The sequence below is a fragment of the Danio rerio genome, chromosome 7 (genome assembly GCF_049306965.1).
Source record: "Danio rerio strain Tuebingen ecotype United States chromosome 7, GRCz12tu, whole genome shotgun sequence".
Classification (NCBI taxonomy): Eukaryota; Metazoa; Chordata; class Actinopteri; order Cypriniformes; family Danionidae; genus Danio; species Danio rerio.
The window spans coordinates 8,760,529-8,778,114 of NC_133182.1; the positions used below are offsets into that span (position 1 = coordinate 8,760,529).

Sequence of the window (17,586 nt, forward strand, 5' to 3'; positions counted from 1 at the left end):
AATAAATCGTGGGAGAGATCTCTCTCTCTCTCTCTCTCTCTGCCTAAGGTCGCAAATAAGGTATTCAGTTTCTGAATGGTTTAGGCTCAAGCCAACAGTTTGGTGACGCTGTCAGAGCCTTACGTCATAATTTTTTTTTATTACGCCGGTAATACGGGATACCGGGGTAAAATATGGAGGCGGTTTGACGGTATCAAAATTTGGATACCGCCCAAGCCTACTAACCACTGAGCCACCATGTCACCGTTTTTATGCATATATTGTGGGTAATGTAGTTTTTCTGGCAACATGGTGTATAGTGACGTTTTCAAGCAAAATATGGTGGAAAATGCAGTTTTTACACGCAACATCATGAAAAATTTAGATTTTCTTTGTAACATTGTAGAAAATGTAGTTTTTCTGCACAGCATTATGGATAATGTAGTTTTTCTGCACAAGTTCCCCTGTTAAACATGAGCTTTAAGTAGAAACAATGTGACCAGATGAGTGGAATTAAAGCATATAAAATTGAATAACCTCAAATCTCACTACAGGTCGATCTTTAAAGATTTATCAAGCTATTGTATATTGTATAAAAAAATAATCAATATTCCACATAAAAAAAATGAACGTGTTTTTTTTCCCGAATCCTCTACAAGTTGAACCTTGATGATCATAACTGCATTATGAAATGTAAACACTAAAATTAAAATCACACACTTGACCTTTCATTTCACCAGGTGCTCTCTTAATATTATAAGCTACTCATCCCGGCACTGAATCACCCATAAATGCTTGTTATTTTGTTACTTAGCTGCTGATAAATGCCTTAATTGGTCACTCCAATAGACTCAAATGTTTATTTCAATGTTTTTACAAACATGTCGTGAGCAGATGAACAGCACTCAAGCGTTTAACGTTCAATTCCGTATTCAAGAGCACTAAATGCACAGTGATTCATACGCGCTGAAGAATCAGGAAGAATGAAGGATTCAGCTGGAAGGGCATCAGCTGCGTAAAACATATGCTGGAATAGTTGGCGGTTCATTCCATTGTAGCTACCCCTAATAAATAAAGGACTAAGCCGAAGGAAAATGAATTAATGAAATATACGTATTTATACAAAGACAGGATACTTCAGCTTTGAAACACAAATTAAAATCATGCGGTATATCTAGTCCAGTGGTGCTCAACCTTGTTCCTGGAGATCTAGCTTCCTGCATAGTTCTGCTCCTACCCTGATCAAACACACCTGAACTAATTAACTAGGACCTGAAAAGCACTTGATAATTACAGGCAGGTGTGTTTGAAGTCGGATGCAACTGAAATCTGCAGGAAGGCAGATCTCCAGGAACAGGGTTGGCCACCCCTGATCCAGTATATATTGTAGTGGGAATAGCAGGGCAACATTGAATCCTAGCAATAGCAAAACCACCAAACTAACTTCACACTTCATCATCAATGATCAGAGAGCTCGTACCGTCTGAAGACACTGTTACACTGGTGATCCGGAGGTGTGGATTGGGGATTGGTGCAGGACACACGTCTTTCCCCAGCTCTGGGACCTCAGGCAGTGTGAACACGATCTCATATCGGTGCTGCGTTTTCAGAAAGCCCACCTGAGGACATAGAGAGAAGTGGTGTGGTAATGAATGTTACCTTTTATGCACAGTATCGTGGATAACGTTTTTTTTTTTTTTTTGCACAACATGACAATGTCATTTTTCTACACAAAATAGAGACGGAAAAGAGTAATGTGGTTATGACTGAATATGTTTACCTTGATACCAATTCTCGGATTTTATACGATTAAGACAATACTGTGATTGAGAGTCGACTATGTAAAAGGGTCTCAAACTCGCAGCCCGCGATAGTTTGTGGCCTCCGCCTTAATTTGAAAGTTTATTGTTGGTGCGGCCTGCGAGTTTGATATGAACGGCACTTTACAGTTTTGTGTGTGGAGCTGAACAAACCCACCAATCACGGTGGGGTATATAGCTTTCGGGGGGTGGGAGATCAGCTGTTCTTGAGGCAGGCAGAGAAACATTTCCCAGTGAGTGAAAGTTACAGCAGTGTTATATATATACAGTTGTAGTCAGAATTATTAGCCTCCTTCAAATTTTTTTCTTCTTTTTTGAATATTTTCCAAATGATGTTTAACAGAGCAAGGTAATGTTCACAGTATGTCTGATAATATTTTTTCTTCTGGAAAAAGTCTTATTTGTTTTATTTCGGCTAGAATAAAAGCAGTTTTAAATTTTTTAAACACCATTTTAAGGTCAATATTATAAGCCCCTTTAAGCTGTATTTTTTCTCGATAGACTACAGAACAAACCATCATTGTACAATAACTTGCCTAATTACCCTAACCTGCCTAGTTACCTTAATTAAACTGTATAGAAGTGTCTTAAAAAATATCTAGTAAAATATTATTTACCGTCATCATGGTAAAGAGAAAATAAATCCATTATTAGAGATGAGTTATTAAGACTATTATATTTAGAAATCTGTTGAAAAAAATCTGCTCTCTGTTAAACAGAAATTTAAGAAAAAATAAACAAGCGGTCTAATAATTCAGGGGGGCTAATAATTCTGACTTCAACTGTGTATATATATATATATATATATATATATATATATATATATATATATATATATATATATATATATATATATATATATATATATAAATATTTATAAAACCCCAGCCAAACTAAAACAAATAGGACTTTTCTTGAAGAAAGAAATCTAATACTGTGAAAATGTTCTTGTGCCATTAAACATGACATCAATTTAAAATAAATATTAAAAGCATCAGCAAAACAATGATCATTGGTATTTTTACTAACTCCCAATAACAAATGTGAAAATATATTGCTATCAAAAAGTACTGGAAAATGCATTAAGTATCGGGATATTTTATTTTACCATGTTTTTATTTTATTTTGTTTGCAGTTTTTTACACATTGAAATACAGCCTTTTACATTCATACAAAATCATTAACGAGCACAACATTGCTGCATTTACTAAATATAACAATAAAAAAAAATAAAAAAATTTCGTCACCGGTATTGGTTAGTGGTCATCCATTCACAAGTGGCTTTTATCATTGTACTGAATACAAACTTTCAGGGTCTTAATGTAAAGTGTTACCAAGGATACTGATGTTGAAATAATAATAATGAATTCTACATTTAATCAGGAGAAGACTATAAAAATCTATTAAAATAAATCTATTATGATCCACTGATAAACTCCAAAAACATCAGTCAGATTAACTGTTCATCTTTCTATGAAATGTAACTTTTATGTTATTCTGACAGCCAAAAGCAACAAGGAGAGCTGAAAAAAGTGGAAAAGCCGGTGACAGAAGTGATGCCAGGAAACTATCAGACTGCATCTGTGTCTCCGTGATGGATGACAGAATCCAATAATGTCTTATCAGTGCAGAGTCTCATAAAAATACACAATAATCAAACAGATGAGAGACGGTCCCGAAGTCCAGCTGGTTATTTACTGCACTGCTGCCTCCATTTATAGACAAAAACATGTAATATAAGAAAAATAAAAACTAAATTTGACCTCCAAACCAAACGGCAATGTTATTTAACCTTAATCAGAACCACAAAAACTGGCAAATTATGCCATAATTACAAGACAAACTACTTCTGTCAAAACATCGCCTCAGTGATCATCATTTAGAAATAAAGAAAATACAGGGCATTTTAACAATATAAATCGAATATAAATCGTTATGTCCCTCCCTCACACCTCTGCCATTCTTGTTCATAGTTTAGTCACGTGCCGTTTAGATTACTGTAATTCCCTTCTGTTTGGCCTCCCTAAAAAACTGGTACAAAACGCTGCAGCCCGCATTATCACAAAAACTCCCTCTATCTGTCACATCACACCCATTCTGCAACAGCTTCACTGGCTTCCCATCTCTTTCAGAATTAATTATAAAATACTTCTTCTCACTTTTGAAGCCATCCACAATCTCGCTCCTCCATACCTTGCTAATCTTGTTCATATCGCCACACCTTCTCGAACACTCAGGTCTTCTTCTTCCATTCACCTCACTGTTCGCTCTGTCCGCCTTGTCACCATGGGGAGCAGATCCTTCAGTCACTCTGCTCCTCAGCTTTGGAATTCACTCCCTCCTGATCTCCGTCATTTAGACACTCTTTCTCAATTTAAATTCAAACTCAAAACACATCTGTTTAGAACAGCTTATTCTCTTTAACCCGACTGCATTTTTAAAGTTCTAACTGTCCTGTACGGTGACCTTGTGTGTTATGAAAGGCACCTTTGAATAAAATGCATTATTATTATTTTTAGGGCTTTTGAACAAGAAATATATGTAAACACTGTAACATGAATCAAATAAAGGATCAGAAACACTTTCTTCATTCTGACACAAACACTCACTGACAAGAAAATAATTGCCCCGCCATTTTAAACATTTAATTAATGGTTCTTTAATCTAAATCAGGGGTTTTCAAACTGGTGGGCCACAAGAGAGCGATAGTGGGTCTGCGAAAAACTTGGCAGAAACAAAAAATGATTTACGAGATTTTTTTTCCAATCCAAAAAATTATGAATGACTACACATTAATAATCTATATATAGTTTTATGATTTATATAAGTGGATACTTAATTGTAATTTGTTTATCCCAAAATCCTTAGCGCTCTTTAAGGTTTTGCATACAGTTGAATAGAGCAATTAGCGGCTGTAAGTGCAGTATGTAATGTAATGTAATGTGTGTTTTTATATAGTGCATTTATTGTGTATGGCCATACACCCAAAGCGCTTCACAATCATGAGGGGGGTCTCTTCACACCACCACCAGTGTGCAGCATCTACTTGGATGATGCGACGGCAGCCACAGGACAACGGCGCCAGTGCGCTCACCACACACCAGCTATTGGTAGAGTGGAGAGACAGTGATAGAGCCAATTCAGTGGAAGGGGATGATTGGGAGGCCATGATCGTAAGGGCTGATGGAGGGACTTTGGCCAGGACACCGGGGTTTACACCCCTGCTCTTTTACGAGAAGTGCCATGGGATTTTTAATGACCACATAGAGTCAGGACCTCGGTTTTAACATCTCATCCGAAAGACAGTACAGTACAAATGATGGAAAGATTTTTAAAGAATCCCGCTCCCGCAAGCAGTTCATGCAAATCTGACCTGGCGAGCGTTAAGGCAAAAACCAGAAAATATGACAAACCTTACATTGCGTTTGGTTTTACCTGTATGTTAAAGCAGGGAGTCGATACACCCCAGTGTGTTCATTGTCAAGAGATTAGCCGCATTTCCACTATCGGGCCAGTGCGAGCCAGGGCTTTAATCGGGCCGGGTCGGGCCAATAGCCCGGGAGGTTGAGAAATGAGGCTGAAATCATGTTGCGTTTCCACTGTGGGGCTAATAGCTCACAGCGCGTCACGCAAACACCGCCCACAGAACGTCCCCGAATCAAACGTCACACAACCCGCCCACTTCAGCGGGAATCAGGACAGGCAGATAAAGCACACCATAGAATCAACACGAAACGAAACCATTAAAATGAAGACAACCGAAACAAACAAACGACACGTTACTGTACAGCAGTACATGAAATGTCTATACGCACAGACCTGTGTATTTCCATTCATTACATTTGGAGGGAGGGACCCAAGAGAGCGCACACATCCATAATATAAAGCCACAGAAATTCTCCTTTATAACTCGATATGGCATGTATTTTATAACATCCTCGTTTTGATAGAAGTGTTAAGTGTTTCAGCATAAGAGCGAGTAGCCTAATAAAATATAGCCATATTTGTTGCGCTCAGCAGCTATTCACTAAAGCTCTTCATTTAAAGATTCATTTATAAATTTAACCACGTCATATAAAAACTTAAACACTTGTTTGAGGATATAGAACACATTTTGTGTTTGGGCTTTCCCCCTTGCGTTTAAAGCAGCGAGCGCTGCGCAGGACTGAGTGACAGAAAAAAAGGTATAGGCTATTCTGCTTTCACTCACCGAAATAATGCTCTGTTTGCGCGATTTGATTAATATCATCGTATCCAAATACTTTATAAATATTTACTTGTATAAATAAGTATACTTTATATAAATATTATTGTTTTTAGAAAATATCAAAAATCTTTTTTTCAGACAGGTCTTTGTAAAATGAAAGTTAGGCTATATGTGGGTTTAAAACGGTTTGATTTATGTATTGTATACAGGCTAGCTACATTGTTATAGCTAGCTTTTGTTTATTTTATATTGGTTAATTCATTTAATGTGATTTTATATCTGATATTTGTAATTCTTTAAATTATATTTCAATAAAGCTTAGGCTATTTTATCAAGATATGACACTATATTGTTTAAAGTCTAGGAAAGTGGGCACGTAATTTGTTAAGTTTTATGTCTTTCTGTTGTATTTATATTGTGTATTATCTCCAAAATTAATAAAGAAAAAAGCCGCTCGCGGCATCAACAGAGCTGTGAAGGGAGCGCTCTTGCCCGGTCTCATACACACATACAGGCATCTAAACAAGCACAAACAAACATTTTAAACTTGACAAAAACTCTCGAAAACCTTTACTGTCTGCTGTGTCTTTAATATGGTGTAAAGATTATTATGCGCTATTGAAACATAAAGGAGGACGCAGCAAAAAACGTCACTATAAATTAAAACTACTTTATTATTTTATGCAGCAGCCTTACATTTAAAAGGGAAACATAAGGGTGATCATACGCAAAAAGACCCTACACTATAAGGCTAGATGTTTTCTTTCCCTTATTTCTTTATTTGTTTGGCGCATGTACTCATGTGCGATCAGAAAACTGCCCGCCTCTCCTTTCACTCCGCCCCGAAGCCCCAGCTGGCCCTCCTTGGCCCAAGGTATTCGGCGGGCCGAAAAAGGCCGGCCGCTGGCCCCAAGAAAGCCCCGCTTTGGCCCGATTAGGCCCCGGAAGTGACAGTGGAAACCCCAATGGCCTTGGCTCGCTCGCTTTAGGCGCGATAGTGGAAACGCGGCTAATATCTCCAACTAGTGCATGAAACCATCCAACCTCAAGCGCCATCTACAGCAGAAACATCCCAATGAGGCAGAAAAATCGACTGACTATTTTAAACATCAGGAGTTAGGGTTGGGCGATGTCGACCAATTTGGCATCGTACAATGTACGATGTTGATAGAGTGCGTGTGACGTGTTTAAAGAGAGAGGAGGGATCCGAGGGTGACAAGGGTGCGCAAATTATTTGAGGACCGGTGTTACGGTTTAACTGGTGATCGTGTTAACTGGTGTCCCTTTCCAGATGCAAGCTATTCACGTTTGCAGATTGGCAGATTCGGCACTTTTTCACTGCAACAAAAAACATGCCTATACCAAATAAAGATTCTTACTTGGTAACAGTGTGAGCATTATTGATTTTAATATCTGTGTAGCAGAACAGTATATAACCAAAATTAATCTAAAAAATGAATAGAATTTACATGTCATCAACGGGATTCGAACTCGTGTAGTCAAAAGGTTGAGCACACGCATCGATCAACTTCAATCTAACTGAGCTACTCAGAACTACACATAAAGTGGTCTGTTTTTATATCTTTATCAGTCAAAATATGCAGTGCTGTGGTTGTGGGCTCGTGTTTCCATCGATGTTAACATGTTTACATTTTGTTTAGTTACATGTACTCGCTTTAACGTGTTTCTACAAACTCTCCCGCTGATATAATAGCTCTGAATGACAAAACGATGCTTCAGTTTTTACATAGTTGTAGACTCATGTGTACCTGTGCCTTAGGAGTCGTGTTAACTCGTGACCCATGCTCACATATGTAACGTACATAAAGATTTTACAAAAAAATGTACACAATGACCATATTATATATCCAAATGTTCCAGTGGCTGTAGTGCAAAAGTATTATTAAAAGATATAAGATATTTAGCAGACCTGGTAGGAAGCCGAAAGTGACACCTGTGCTGGCCAGGAGGATAGTGAGAGAGGGAAAAAAAAAAAAAAGAATTCCAAGGCAATACTGTTGAATCTAGGCATCTGCTGGTGGCAAAATCTCAAGGCCAACAGTCCACTGCACACTTCTGGGTTTCATGGATGCAGGGCAAGGAGGACACCACTTCTCCAGAGAAGGCACACAAAAGCTTGATGGGCCTTTGGAAATGCTCATCCGGCAAAGAAGGCTTCCCAGGGCTTGAAATTGCGACCATTTTGGGAGCATTTGTGCGAGTGCATAAAATTGTTGTGTGCGACCAATTTTTACTGCAAAATGTTCAGCACACGCGCGGATTTGGGAGATATTCACGCAGAATGCATCTCTGCACTTGAAACATGAAACGCAGCGCTCAGGAATGGTTTAGAACAGTTGTCATGTCAACTTGCTGCAGTAAACAAAGCCAAGTCCGTAATGCTTGCCCCGTCTTCGCGCTCTTCTTATTGCTCTAGAACTGAACGCAAATGGATTGGTTAATATCAGCTGTCAATCACAATCACTCAGTCAATGCCTTCTGGCTTGGGATGACAGAGAGAGCTACTACCCCGAAAAATTTTCAAGCGCTGAAGATGAGAATGAAGATAACACTGACAGATTTTGTTTTAAAATCCATGACATCTAAAGTTACAAATAATGACACATCTTAGTAGTGACCATGTGCTGAATGTTAATCCACTGTCTACACTTTTCCAAGAGTGGAATGAAAAGTCTGTGCAATTTTGAGGTAACTGTTTGCCACATCTAGCACAAGAGCTTCTGTTTAATCCTTTATATAATCGCCAGATGCTGTCCGCCGTGCAAAGGGGCAGCTATATGTCAAATTGAACACCACGTACACCATCGCAAACAGGCTTGCACTGAGTAAACTAATAACGCTACTCATGAAAAGACCAGTATTGCTATTAACATGACGTATGCATATAATAAGGTACAGATATAATAAGGTACAGTATACGTCAAAAGCATCAGTGCAAAATCAGACATCACCCGTGAGTCAAGCAGTGCGTGCAGGGCCCGTGAGCGGTTTGTGTATCTTTTGGTAACTCGGATATATTATAAAAATGTATTTTCTTGTGATAACGGGATTTCGTTGAGACATATTTTTTTTCACGCACGCATATGTGTGTGTATATATATATATATATATATATATATATATATATATATATATATATATATATATATATACATATACATGTGTGTGTGTGTGTGTGTGTGTGTATATATTCCTCAATATATTCCTTCCTCAATCAAAATTGGTGGGTGAGACAAAATTTTGGCAGATGCGCCTAAATTTGTTAAGTTAGGAGCACCAGTTTCCAAGCAAAAAGGTTAATTTCAAACCCTGCTTCTGGTCTTCTGTTTTATAGTCAGATAAAACAAACTTAATTGTTTGGCCACTTCATTTGGCATAAAAAAGATAAGCCTATAACACCATCTCTACTATAAAACATAGAACCTAATGTTTCAGGTGTGCAGCCGGTGGACCACAGAACCTATATCACAGTAAACAGCACCATAAAAAAGCAGCAATACATCAAAATTCTCAACAACATCAGGCTACCTGCAGTGACACTTGGCCTTGGGAACCAGTGGACATTTCAGCACAATAATGACCCAAAACACACAGCAAATATGGTGTAGAAATGCTTGGCAGACAAAAATATGAACGTTCTGCAGTGGCCCAGCCAAAGTCCTGACTTAAACCCAATTGAGAATCTGTGGAGGGAGGTAAAAGATTAAGATGATGGCAAGGAGACCCTCCAACCTAAAAGAGTTGGGGCTCATCTTTAAAGATAAATGAGCAAAAATATCAATGAAAACGTGCACAAAACTAGTCAGCAAATTATAAGAAGCGTTTAATGCTGTAATACCCAATAAAGGCTTTGTATTGATTATTGAGAATATTAATCATTTTTGCACATGCCACTTTTTGTTCAAATGTAAACAAAAGCTGAGAAATATACATTTTTCCAACCATGATGCCTCATGTACATCATTTTATTATCTTTTGGGAGAAGCCTATGACATTTCCGGTTAAAAAAATTATTGATGGTTGAATAAAAGTAATGTTAAGTCAGAATTTGCCTGGAGTATGAATAATTTCAGGCTTGACTGCATATAACATAGAACCCCCCCCCAAAAAATGATATTTTCTTTAACCAAACATATTTTCTACAATCAAAGGCACCAAATGTTTATGAATTCTTCTACATTATTGGTAGACGAGGGAAAGAGAGACATTTGTGATGAATATGGCTCAGAAAATGACACCCGCTGTGGGCTGAATGTAATGTTTGTGTATCTTGCCTTGTAGATATTTGCGAGTAGGAGGAACACAAACACTGACTCTCTGTGAGATCAAATATGTTCAGAAAGTCACTGCTCTCACAAGAACAACAAAGAGCTTGTGTCAAAGCTACGCCATTAAAAACATGTTGAGAGTCAACACGACATCAAAACAGAGCCGTTTTATTTCATAATACACATGTCCAGGATTACTGCAAGGTCTTAAAAAGTCTTAGGGCTCTATTTTGACGGTCCATGCACAAAGTGCAAAGCGCAGGGTGCAATCGCTTTCAGTGCGTGTCAGAATCCACTTTTGCTAATATAAGAACGGGAAAATTTGCTTTGCGCCGTGGCGCATGGTCTAAAAGGGTTGAGCTTATTTTCTTAATGAGTTATAGGTGTGTTTTAAGAATAAACCAATCAGAGTCTCATCTCCCATTCCCTTTAAGAGCAGCTGCGTCACGCCATAAGCGTATTTGCTATTTACATGACGTAGAGTAAGTGTAAGTGGAAAAACTGAGCATTTCACTAGCAAGAAAACAGTTAAACAGAGCATCTACCGTGCGAGAATGAGAGATAAGGCATCTCATAATCTACTTTCACTTTCGCTCTCGTGGATAGGGAAACCTTTACGTACAGACATCCATTAGCCTATAAGTAATTAATTTTGTTTGTTAAGTGCAAAGATTTGTTTCAAAACTATTTCTAAATTCAGTTCTAATTTCCAGCAAACGAATAATTGAACAATTAAAACGAAGTGTGATAAAAAACCTGAGTTATATCCAAATACTCATGCTGTGCCCCATATGGTCTGAAACCTGACAGGTGGGCAAATCTAAGCTTGTTTTTAATAAAACAAATATAAATATGGATATAATAAATAATACTGCTGATAATAATAATAACATTATACAAAAGCAAATTGTTATGAATGAACTGAAAAAGCCTCCCGAGATGAAGGCATGAAGGCAGTAGTTTTTTTTATTTATGTAGGCTAGAAAATAATGTTTTGTAAAATTTTAATCCTTTATATTTATATCCTATATCTATTTTTATTATATCCTATATATATCCTTAATATTTTAATGTTTTCATATGTAAAGATATTTGCGTATTGCTCTACATCTTGTGTGTATTAAGCAGTGTGTAAGCGAGGCGCAAAACTAACGCACTTTGCGCTGGACTTTAGACCGGGATTGTTGTCCTAATATTTAGTTTATTATAGTTTTTAAAAAAAAATTATTTTAAAGAAAGTTTATGTTGGAAAGGAGTGTATGGATACAAGTAGAGCTTGCATGTTTTTTTCACAATATTGTAATATATATTAAATATTACAATATAAATATATTTTGCTAAGAAATAAAATCTAAAATATTAGATTTTTTAAATAAATGTATTAATGTTTTATTAAATGAATTTATATATATATATTTTTTTTTTTTTTTTTTTTTTGGGGGGGGGGGCAAATAAAAGTTTTTGACTCTTTTCCACCTGGGCCATTTGACACATGATGTCCTTTTGAAACAATAACACAAAAAATAAGCACTGAGTCACGACAGCAATGTTATTATAACAATTAAAAAATATATAATATGTATATACACTTGCCAGCCACTTTATTAGGTACACCTTACTAGTACCAGATTGGACCCCCTTTTGCCTTCAGAACTGCCTTAATCCTTCGTGGCACAGATTCAACAAGATACTGGAAATATTCCTCAGAGATTTTGGTCCATATTGACACGATAGCATCACGCAGTTGCAGCAGATTTGTCGGCTACCCATCCATGATGTGAATCTCCCGTTCCACCACATCCCAAAGGTGCTCTATTAGATTGAGATCTGGTGACTGTGGAGGCCATTTGAGTACAGTGAACTCATTATCATGTTCAAGAAACTGTAGTTTCCTGTTCATTTCTAAACATTCGAATCACACAAAATCTGCAGAAGCTCACGTCTGGTCCGAGCCCCTCCCCTAGAGAATCCTCAGTCTATATTGATCAATGATTGGCTCCTATACTAGTAGGCGAGGTTCATTCACCAAATTGACAGTTACACTTTTCCCCATTCAAAACTATACATGTGAAAGGTCTCACGTATTCTAAAGTCCTTGATAAAACCAAGCCCCCCCCACATCTATTCACATTTTTCAAGCATCAGATGGACATCATAACTAGAGAGGAACAAAAGTCTAACTGAACTTCAGACTCATGATGATTTTAAAAGCAGCCGTGTCCTTGCACACATGCTCTGACATGCTGACCTGCGCTGCTCGCATGTTCTTCAGATCTGTCTTGTCATTTCCTGATCCTGTTTTCCCTCTTCAAGCCACCAGAAACAGCTGGAGAGGCTCCTGGCACCAGTTCTGTCGCTGATTTTTCACATAATAATGAGTGAAAATGAGCAGCGTGACAGAAGGGAAAGAAGCCGAGCGGAGAAATGAACTCAATGTTCCTCCTGTAGTATGAACTCATATTTGAGACCATCAAATGAAGCTAATGAAGCTATCCTCATTTTTTCCCGACACCTCATGATGCTTTGGGTGAATTACAGGAGAAATTTTTTTTTCATTCATTTAAAACTCTGTTAAACAAATTTTAATATATTTTGAATCATTTTGATTGCTTGTTTTAATTTTTTTTACTTGTTTCTTTTATTCATGTTTACGTAAACCACTTTGAATTACCACTGCATGTGAAATGTGCTATATAAATGAACCTGCCCTGCCTAAATGGTTAAGAATCATTTAAAGGGATAGTTCACCAAAAATTACAATTATTCATTCATTCATTTTCTTGTCGGCTTAGTCCCTTTATTAATCCGGGGTTGCCACAGCAGAATGAACCACCAACTTATCCAGCATGTTTTATGGAGCAGATGTCCTTCCAGCTGCAACCCATCTCTGGGAAACATCCATACACACTTTTTCACACTCATACACTTTGGACAATTTAGCCTACCCAGTTCACCTGTACCACATGTCTTTGTACTGTGGGGGAAACCGGAGCACCCAGAAGAAACCCAAGCGAACGCAGGAAGAACATGCCAACTCCACATAAAGCTGCCAACTAACCCAGCCAAGGCTCAAACCAGCGACCTTCTTGCTGTGAAGCAAAAGCACTACCTACCTCACCATCGTGTCGCCAAAATGACTTTTAGTTTCTTTTTTCTGTTTAAAACAAAAGAATATATTTTGTGAATGGTAGAAGCGCGCAATAAGGATGTTAAAATATGCAGAAATATATATACAGCGCCCTCTGGTGGATTTACGAGAAATGGCAAAACCAATAAGAAAACGTGCCCCAATAAAGTATTTGAGATGGTCAAAAATGTTCATCGCACCCTCTAGCTAGTTAATATTTGAAAACAAAAACTGCAAGACGTAGCCCAGGGTACATATTACTTCATTCTTAAAAACGTATCCCTGGGCACATAATGTCAATGAGCGTGGGTTGGTTTTATGGTTTATAAGCTGAAAAAAAAACATTCTGAAAGTGAGCCCAACTATACAATTTCTTGACATCTTTATTGTTATAGCTGCGGTCTGAACTCCAGTGTAGTTTCACATTCAGAATGATTTACAACAAATGTCTATATTGGAATGTATACAGCGCCCTCTGGTGGATTTATGAAAAAATGTGCCCCAGTAACTTATTTGAGATGGTCAGAAACAGGGGTTTTCAAACTGTGGGTGGCGACCCACTAGTGGCTCGCACAGTGAACAAAGGTGGATCGCGGAACGTCACATAGCTGCAGCTATATTTACATAGCGGTGAATCAAAACCAGTACGATTGACGGTAAAACCCTAAAAGCCTCTTACACTAAAAATATCTAAAGTGCGTTTCATACAAAAAGACAAAGCTGGTTTTGTTTCACAGCTGTCTTTTTTTTTTTTTTCCTCGACATTACAGCACTGCTCCGTTTGAGCTCTCGCAATCTGCGTTTAGCTGGTAGAGCTCGCGCAGACCGGAGCTCTCAGTAAGGGACCGTCAGAAAAGTGCTTCTTTTTTTTTTTTTTGCGTTTTTTTTTTTTTTTTTTTGCTTCGTCCTGCGTGTTTCATTTTAAACACAACTAATTTTCTCTTAAATGAGCACAAACAGTTATCAAAGTAGTCGAATGCTTTCATTATAAATCTGTGCATTCTTACAGTAACACCTCTGTTATCAAACAAAACACTGGGAGATTCATTTGCTGCTCTTCACTAAATAACTATAGTAACTGTAATCAATATACAAATACAATCAAAAGTGAAGTACATTTTATAGCTTTATTTAATTTCTGGATAGGCCATTGATTTTAATAGGCTAAACCTTTTATTTTCTTGTCAATATTTTCTATTGTTTGCTATGTATTCTATCATTTGAAGCTATGTGTTGTCCCATATTTTTTACATACAGTACCAACCTTGACAGATTGCTAATCAAAAAATAGCTATAGTGCTATCTGTTAGTTTTAACGTCAGCTAATATTATGGAAGGGCATAGATGTTATGGAAAATAGTAATGTAATGTAACTACCCCCATCATTCCTTCCTCAAGCAAATGTGTAAATATCAAATCTATTCAGCAGTACTGTTAATTGCATTGGCATATTTATCTGACCTTTTCCCAGCTTGTAGTAGTTGATCAAAAAGCTATTTAGTTTCTTATGACTACACTAGCAGTGGAATTTACTGCGATGTGACGGGGCTTGATCATAATCCAGGGGCTTGATCAAAGGTTGATCATATTCTCTTCTGAAAAAAGAAGAGGATCTTTTTCAACAAAAAAAATGATCACAGTTACAGCCAGCATCCCACAAAAAGCACTTCGAGCCTCATTTTGTGCATATCAAATCACAAAATCCAAAAAGCCATACACCATATATTTTTGACTGCTTTGAATGGATACATTTTTTTACCCATTTTTTCCATAATAAAATATTATGGTGGGTCTTGATTAAGGGTGTCACGATCCTCCAAATCCTCGATTCGATTACATTTTCGATTCTAAAGGCACGATTCGATTCGATTCTCGATTATGAATAATTAATTAATGACCAATTAATTATTTGTAGCCTACCGTTTAAACTACCTGACCTGCATGGTCTTTGTTTTACCCATAAACAAATCATACAGTAAATGAACCAAGGCAAGATACACACATAAATACCACCTGTCAATCACTTTTTCTGCGGGACTCGTGAATAGGCAGTGATCTGTGTCGTTATAATGGCGTCAGTAAAAAAGACGCACAACCAACAGGAACCAGCCAACAGTATCTGAGGTGTTCGCTAAAATGACTAAGTACAAGTGAGTGAAAGATTGCCTGGACCTGCTGTCTCGAGCGCATGGCTGTGTGTGTGTCTGTGTGGTCACGTGATGTGCATTTTCAGAGGTGGAGAGGAAGGAGGGCTGCTCAGAAATGCTACACGCCACTGTGGATGTCAAATCGTTGTCGTTCTAAAATGCCATTTAAAAGCAAAGACAGTGTAAACAGGGCCTGAGTGTGTACTTTTCGCGAGCGGATTTGCAACGGGGGCAGGCAGAGGATCGCGATGCCGGTGTTGTCTATCGGACGAACCGTACGTAATACGTACATAGCAGAGCTTGCAAAACTGTGTTTTTTGTCGACAACACGAACATTGTCAACATAACTCACTGGAAATCCAAAATGCTTACACACCGGCGACTTCATTGAAAGAGGAGAGGGTTTAAGTTCTGTCGACGGGTCTCCTGCGTCTGCAGTTTAACAAGCACTTCAACAAGCCTGTTTTTTTCCCGCTTGGCAAGCCAAGCTGACGTGACATGGGGGCGTGGCAGCATCGACGATTCTATTTTTTGATTCGATAATCGAAATTGAGCATAAATTTCGATCGATTTCGATTAAAAATCGAAATCCTGACACCCCTAGTCTTGAGATTAAATTACTTGCCTAGGTGGGTCCCGGAATAAAAAAGTTTGGGAATCCCCGGTCAAAAATGTACATGGTTCCCTCTAGTGGGTTTTTAGTGAATTTGTGACAATGAAAACTGCACATTGCTTTCAAAATGTGGTTTAACAGAAGCATTAAATCTTGATTAAAACTTTACTAATTAAATTAAATCTAAATTAAAACTCTTACAACCACTCCAGATCGCTTAAACAAACAAAAACTATTATGCATTTATGAAGTGTGCTTCACACAGGTGAGTGGGCTTGACAAACCACCTGTAGAAACTCTTTGCTCTATAAATAAAATAAAAAATACACTCCCCCATCCCTACTCTAGCACTTAATTCTCTGAGCAGTTATTTGAATAATTTGCACGTGCACAAAAAAAACTGTGGCTTTAATTCCCTTACCTTAACCAGGAAGTTGCTTTTTGACTCTGGTATCACCATGACAACGGAGTCATGCAGCTTTTCGTCAAAGTGCACATGCGAGTGAGCGGCGGATGCAGGTTCCTCGACGAAGCGAACACCGCCCGTCTTTGAAGACACTGCAGGGAAAACAAAAAGCAGAGACTTACAGCTGAGCTAATTACACACGCGCACGAACGCACACACACACACACAGACTAAGAACATATTTAGCTTTTAACCTTGCAATAATTATTCAAATCAAATTCGCCCAATCTGACACCTGAAAACCCTCAAAGACCTTCAGTCTGACGCTTTTCATTTCGGCAGTCATTAAATTTGTGGGATTTGGGATTTTAAGAGAAAAAAAAGAAAAGAAAAAAAAAGAAAAAAAAAATCACAGTAAACAGCACCATGAAAAAGCAGCAATATATCCTAACCACTGACGTCCATAGTAGGAATAACACATAACATGGAGATCAATGGCTTCAGGTTTCCAGCATTGTTCAAACTATCTTCTTTTGTGTTTAACAAAGCAGGGTGAGTAAATGAAAACAATTTTAATTTTTGGTTGAACTAACACTTTAAACTGATGTTTTTTCATCGATTTATGTATTTATTTATTTATGCGGAATACTCTTTAAATTTAAGTGTGATTTAAACTAGTTGAAAATCAAATAAAACATTGCTGTAATTTAAAAAAAACTAAATCAATCTGAAAGGTGATTCCATCATCATATCACTAACATTTACCATGTTTTTACAAGTAACACTAAATGCCCTATCATACACCCGGCTCAATAAGGTGCAAGATGTGTTTTTTTTGCAATTTGTTGCTATTTTCAGACCAACACAACCCTAATTTTTATGTTTTGTGTAACATTGTTTAAATAGCAAATCCATTTGCGCCATTATTTGCGTCCCCACATGGGGCATAAGAACAGGACATGTGTTTGAATGTAACTTGTTCATTTGCTGGAAATTAG

General features: G+C 37.6%; 2 protein-coding genes across 5 annotated transcripts in view; one reads left to right on the top strand and one right to left on the bottom strand.

Moving 5' to 3' along the window:
• The window catches only part of LOC141375293 (3'-5' exoribonuclease HELZ2-like), a 296,921-nt gene that overhangs the window by 169,672 nt on the left and 109,663 nt on the right, over positions 1-17,586 (top strand). The window lies entirely within an intron of this gene.
• Positions 1-17,586, bottom strand: part of adisspb (adipose secreted signaling protein b) — a 73,859-nt gene that overhangs the window by 17,531 nt on the left and 38,742 nt on the right. The window contains exons 3-4 of the mRNA NM_001436955.1: positions 16,604-16,740; positions 1,460-1,598 (exon numbers count right to left, since the gene is read on the bottom strand). Coding sequence (NP_001423884.1) covers positions 1,460-1,598; positions 16,604-16,740 — 276 coding nt within the window. The remainder of the gene's footprint in view (positions 1-1,459; positions 1,599-16,603; positions 16,741-17,586) is intronic.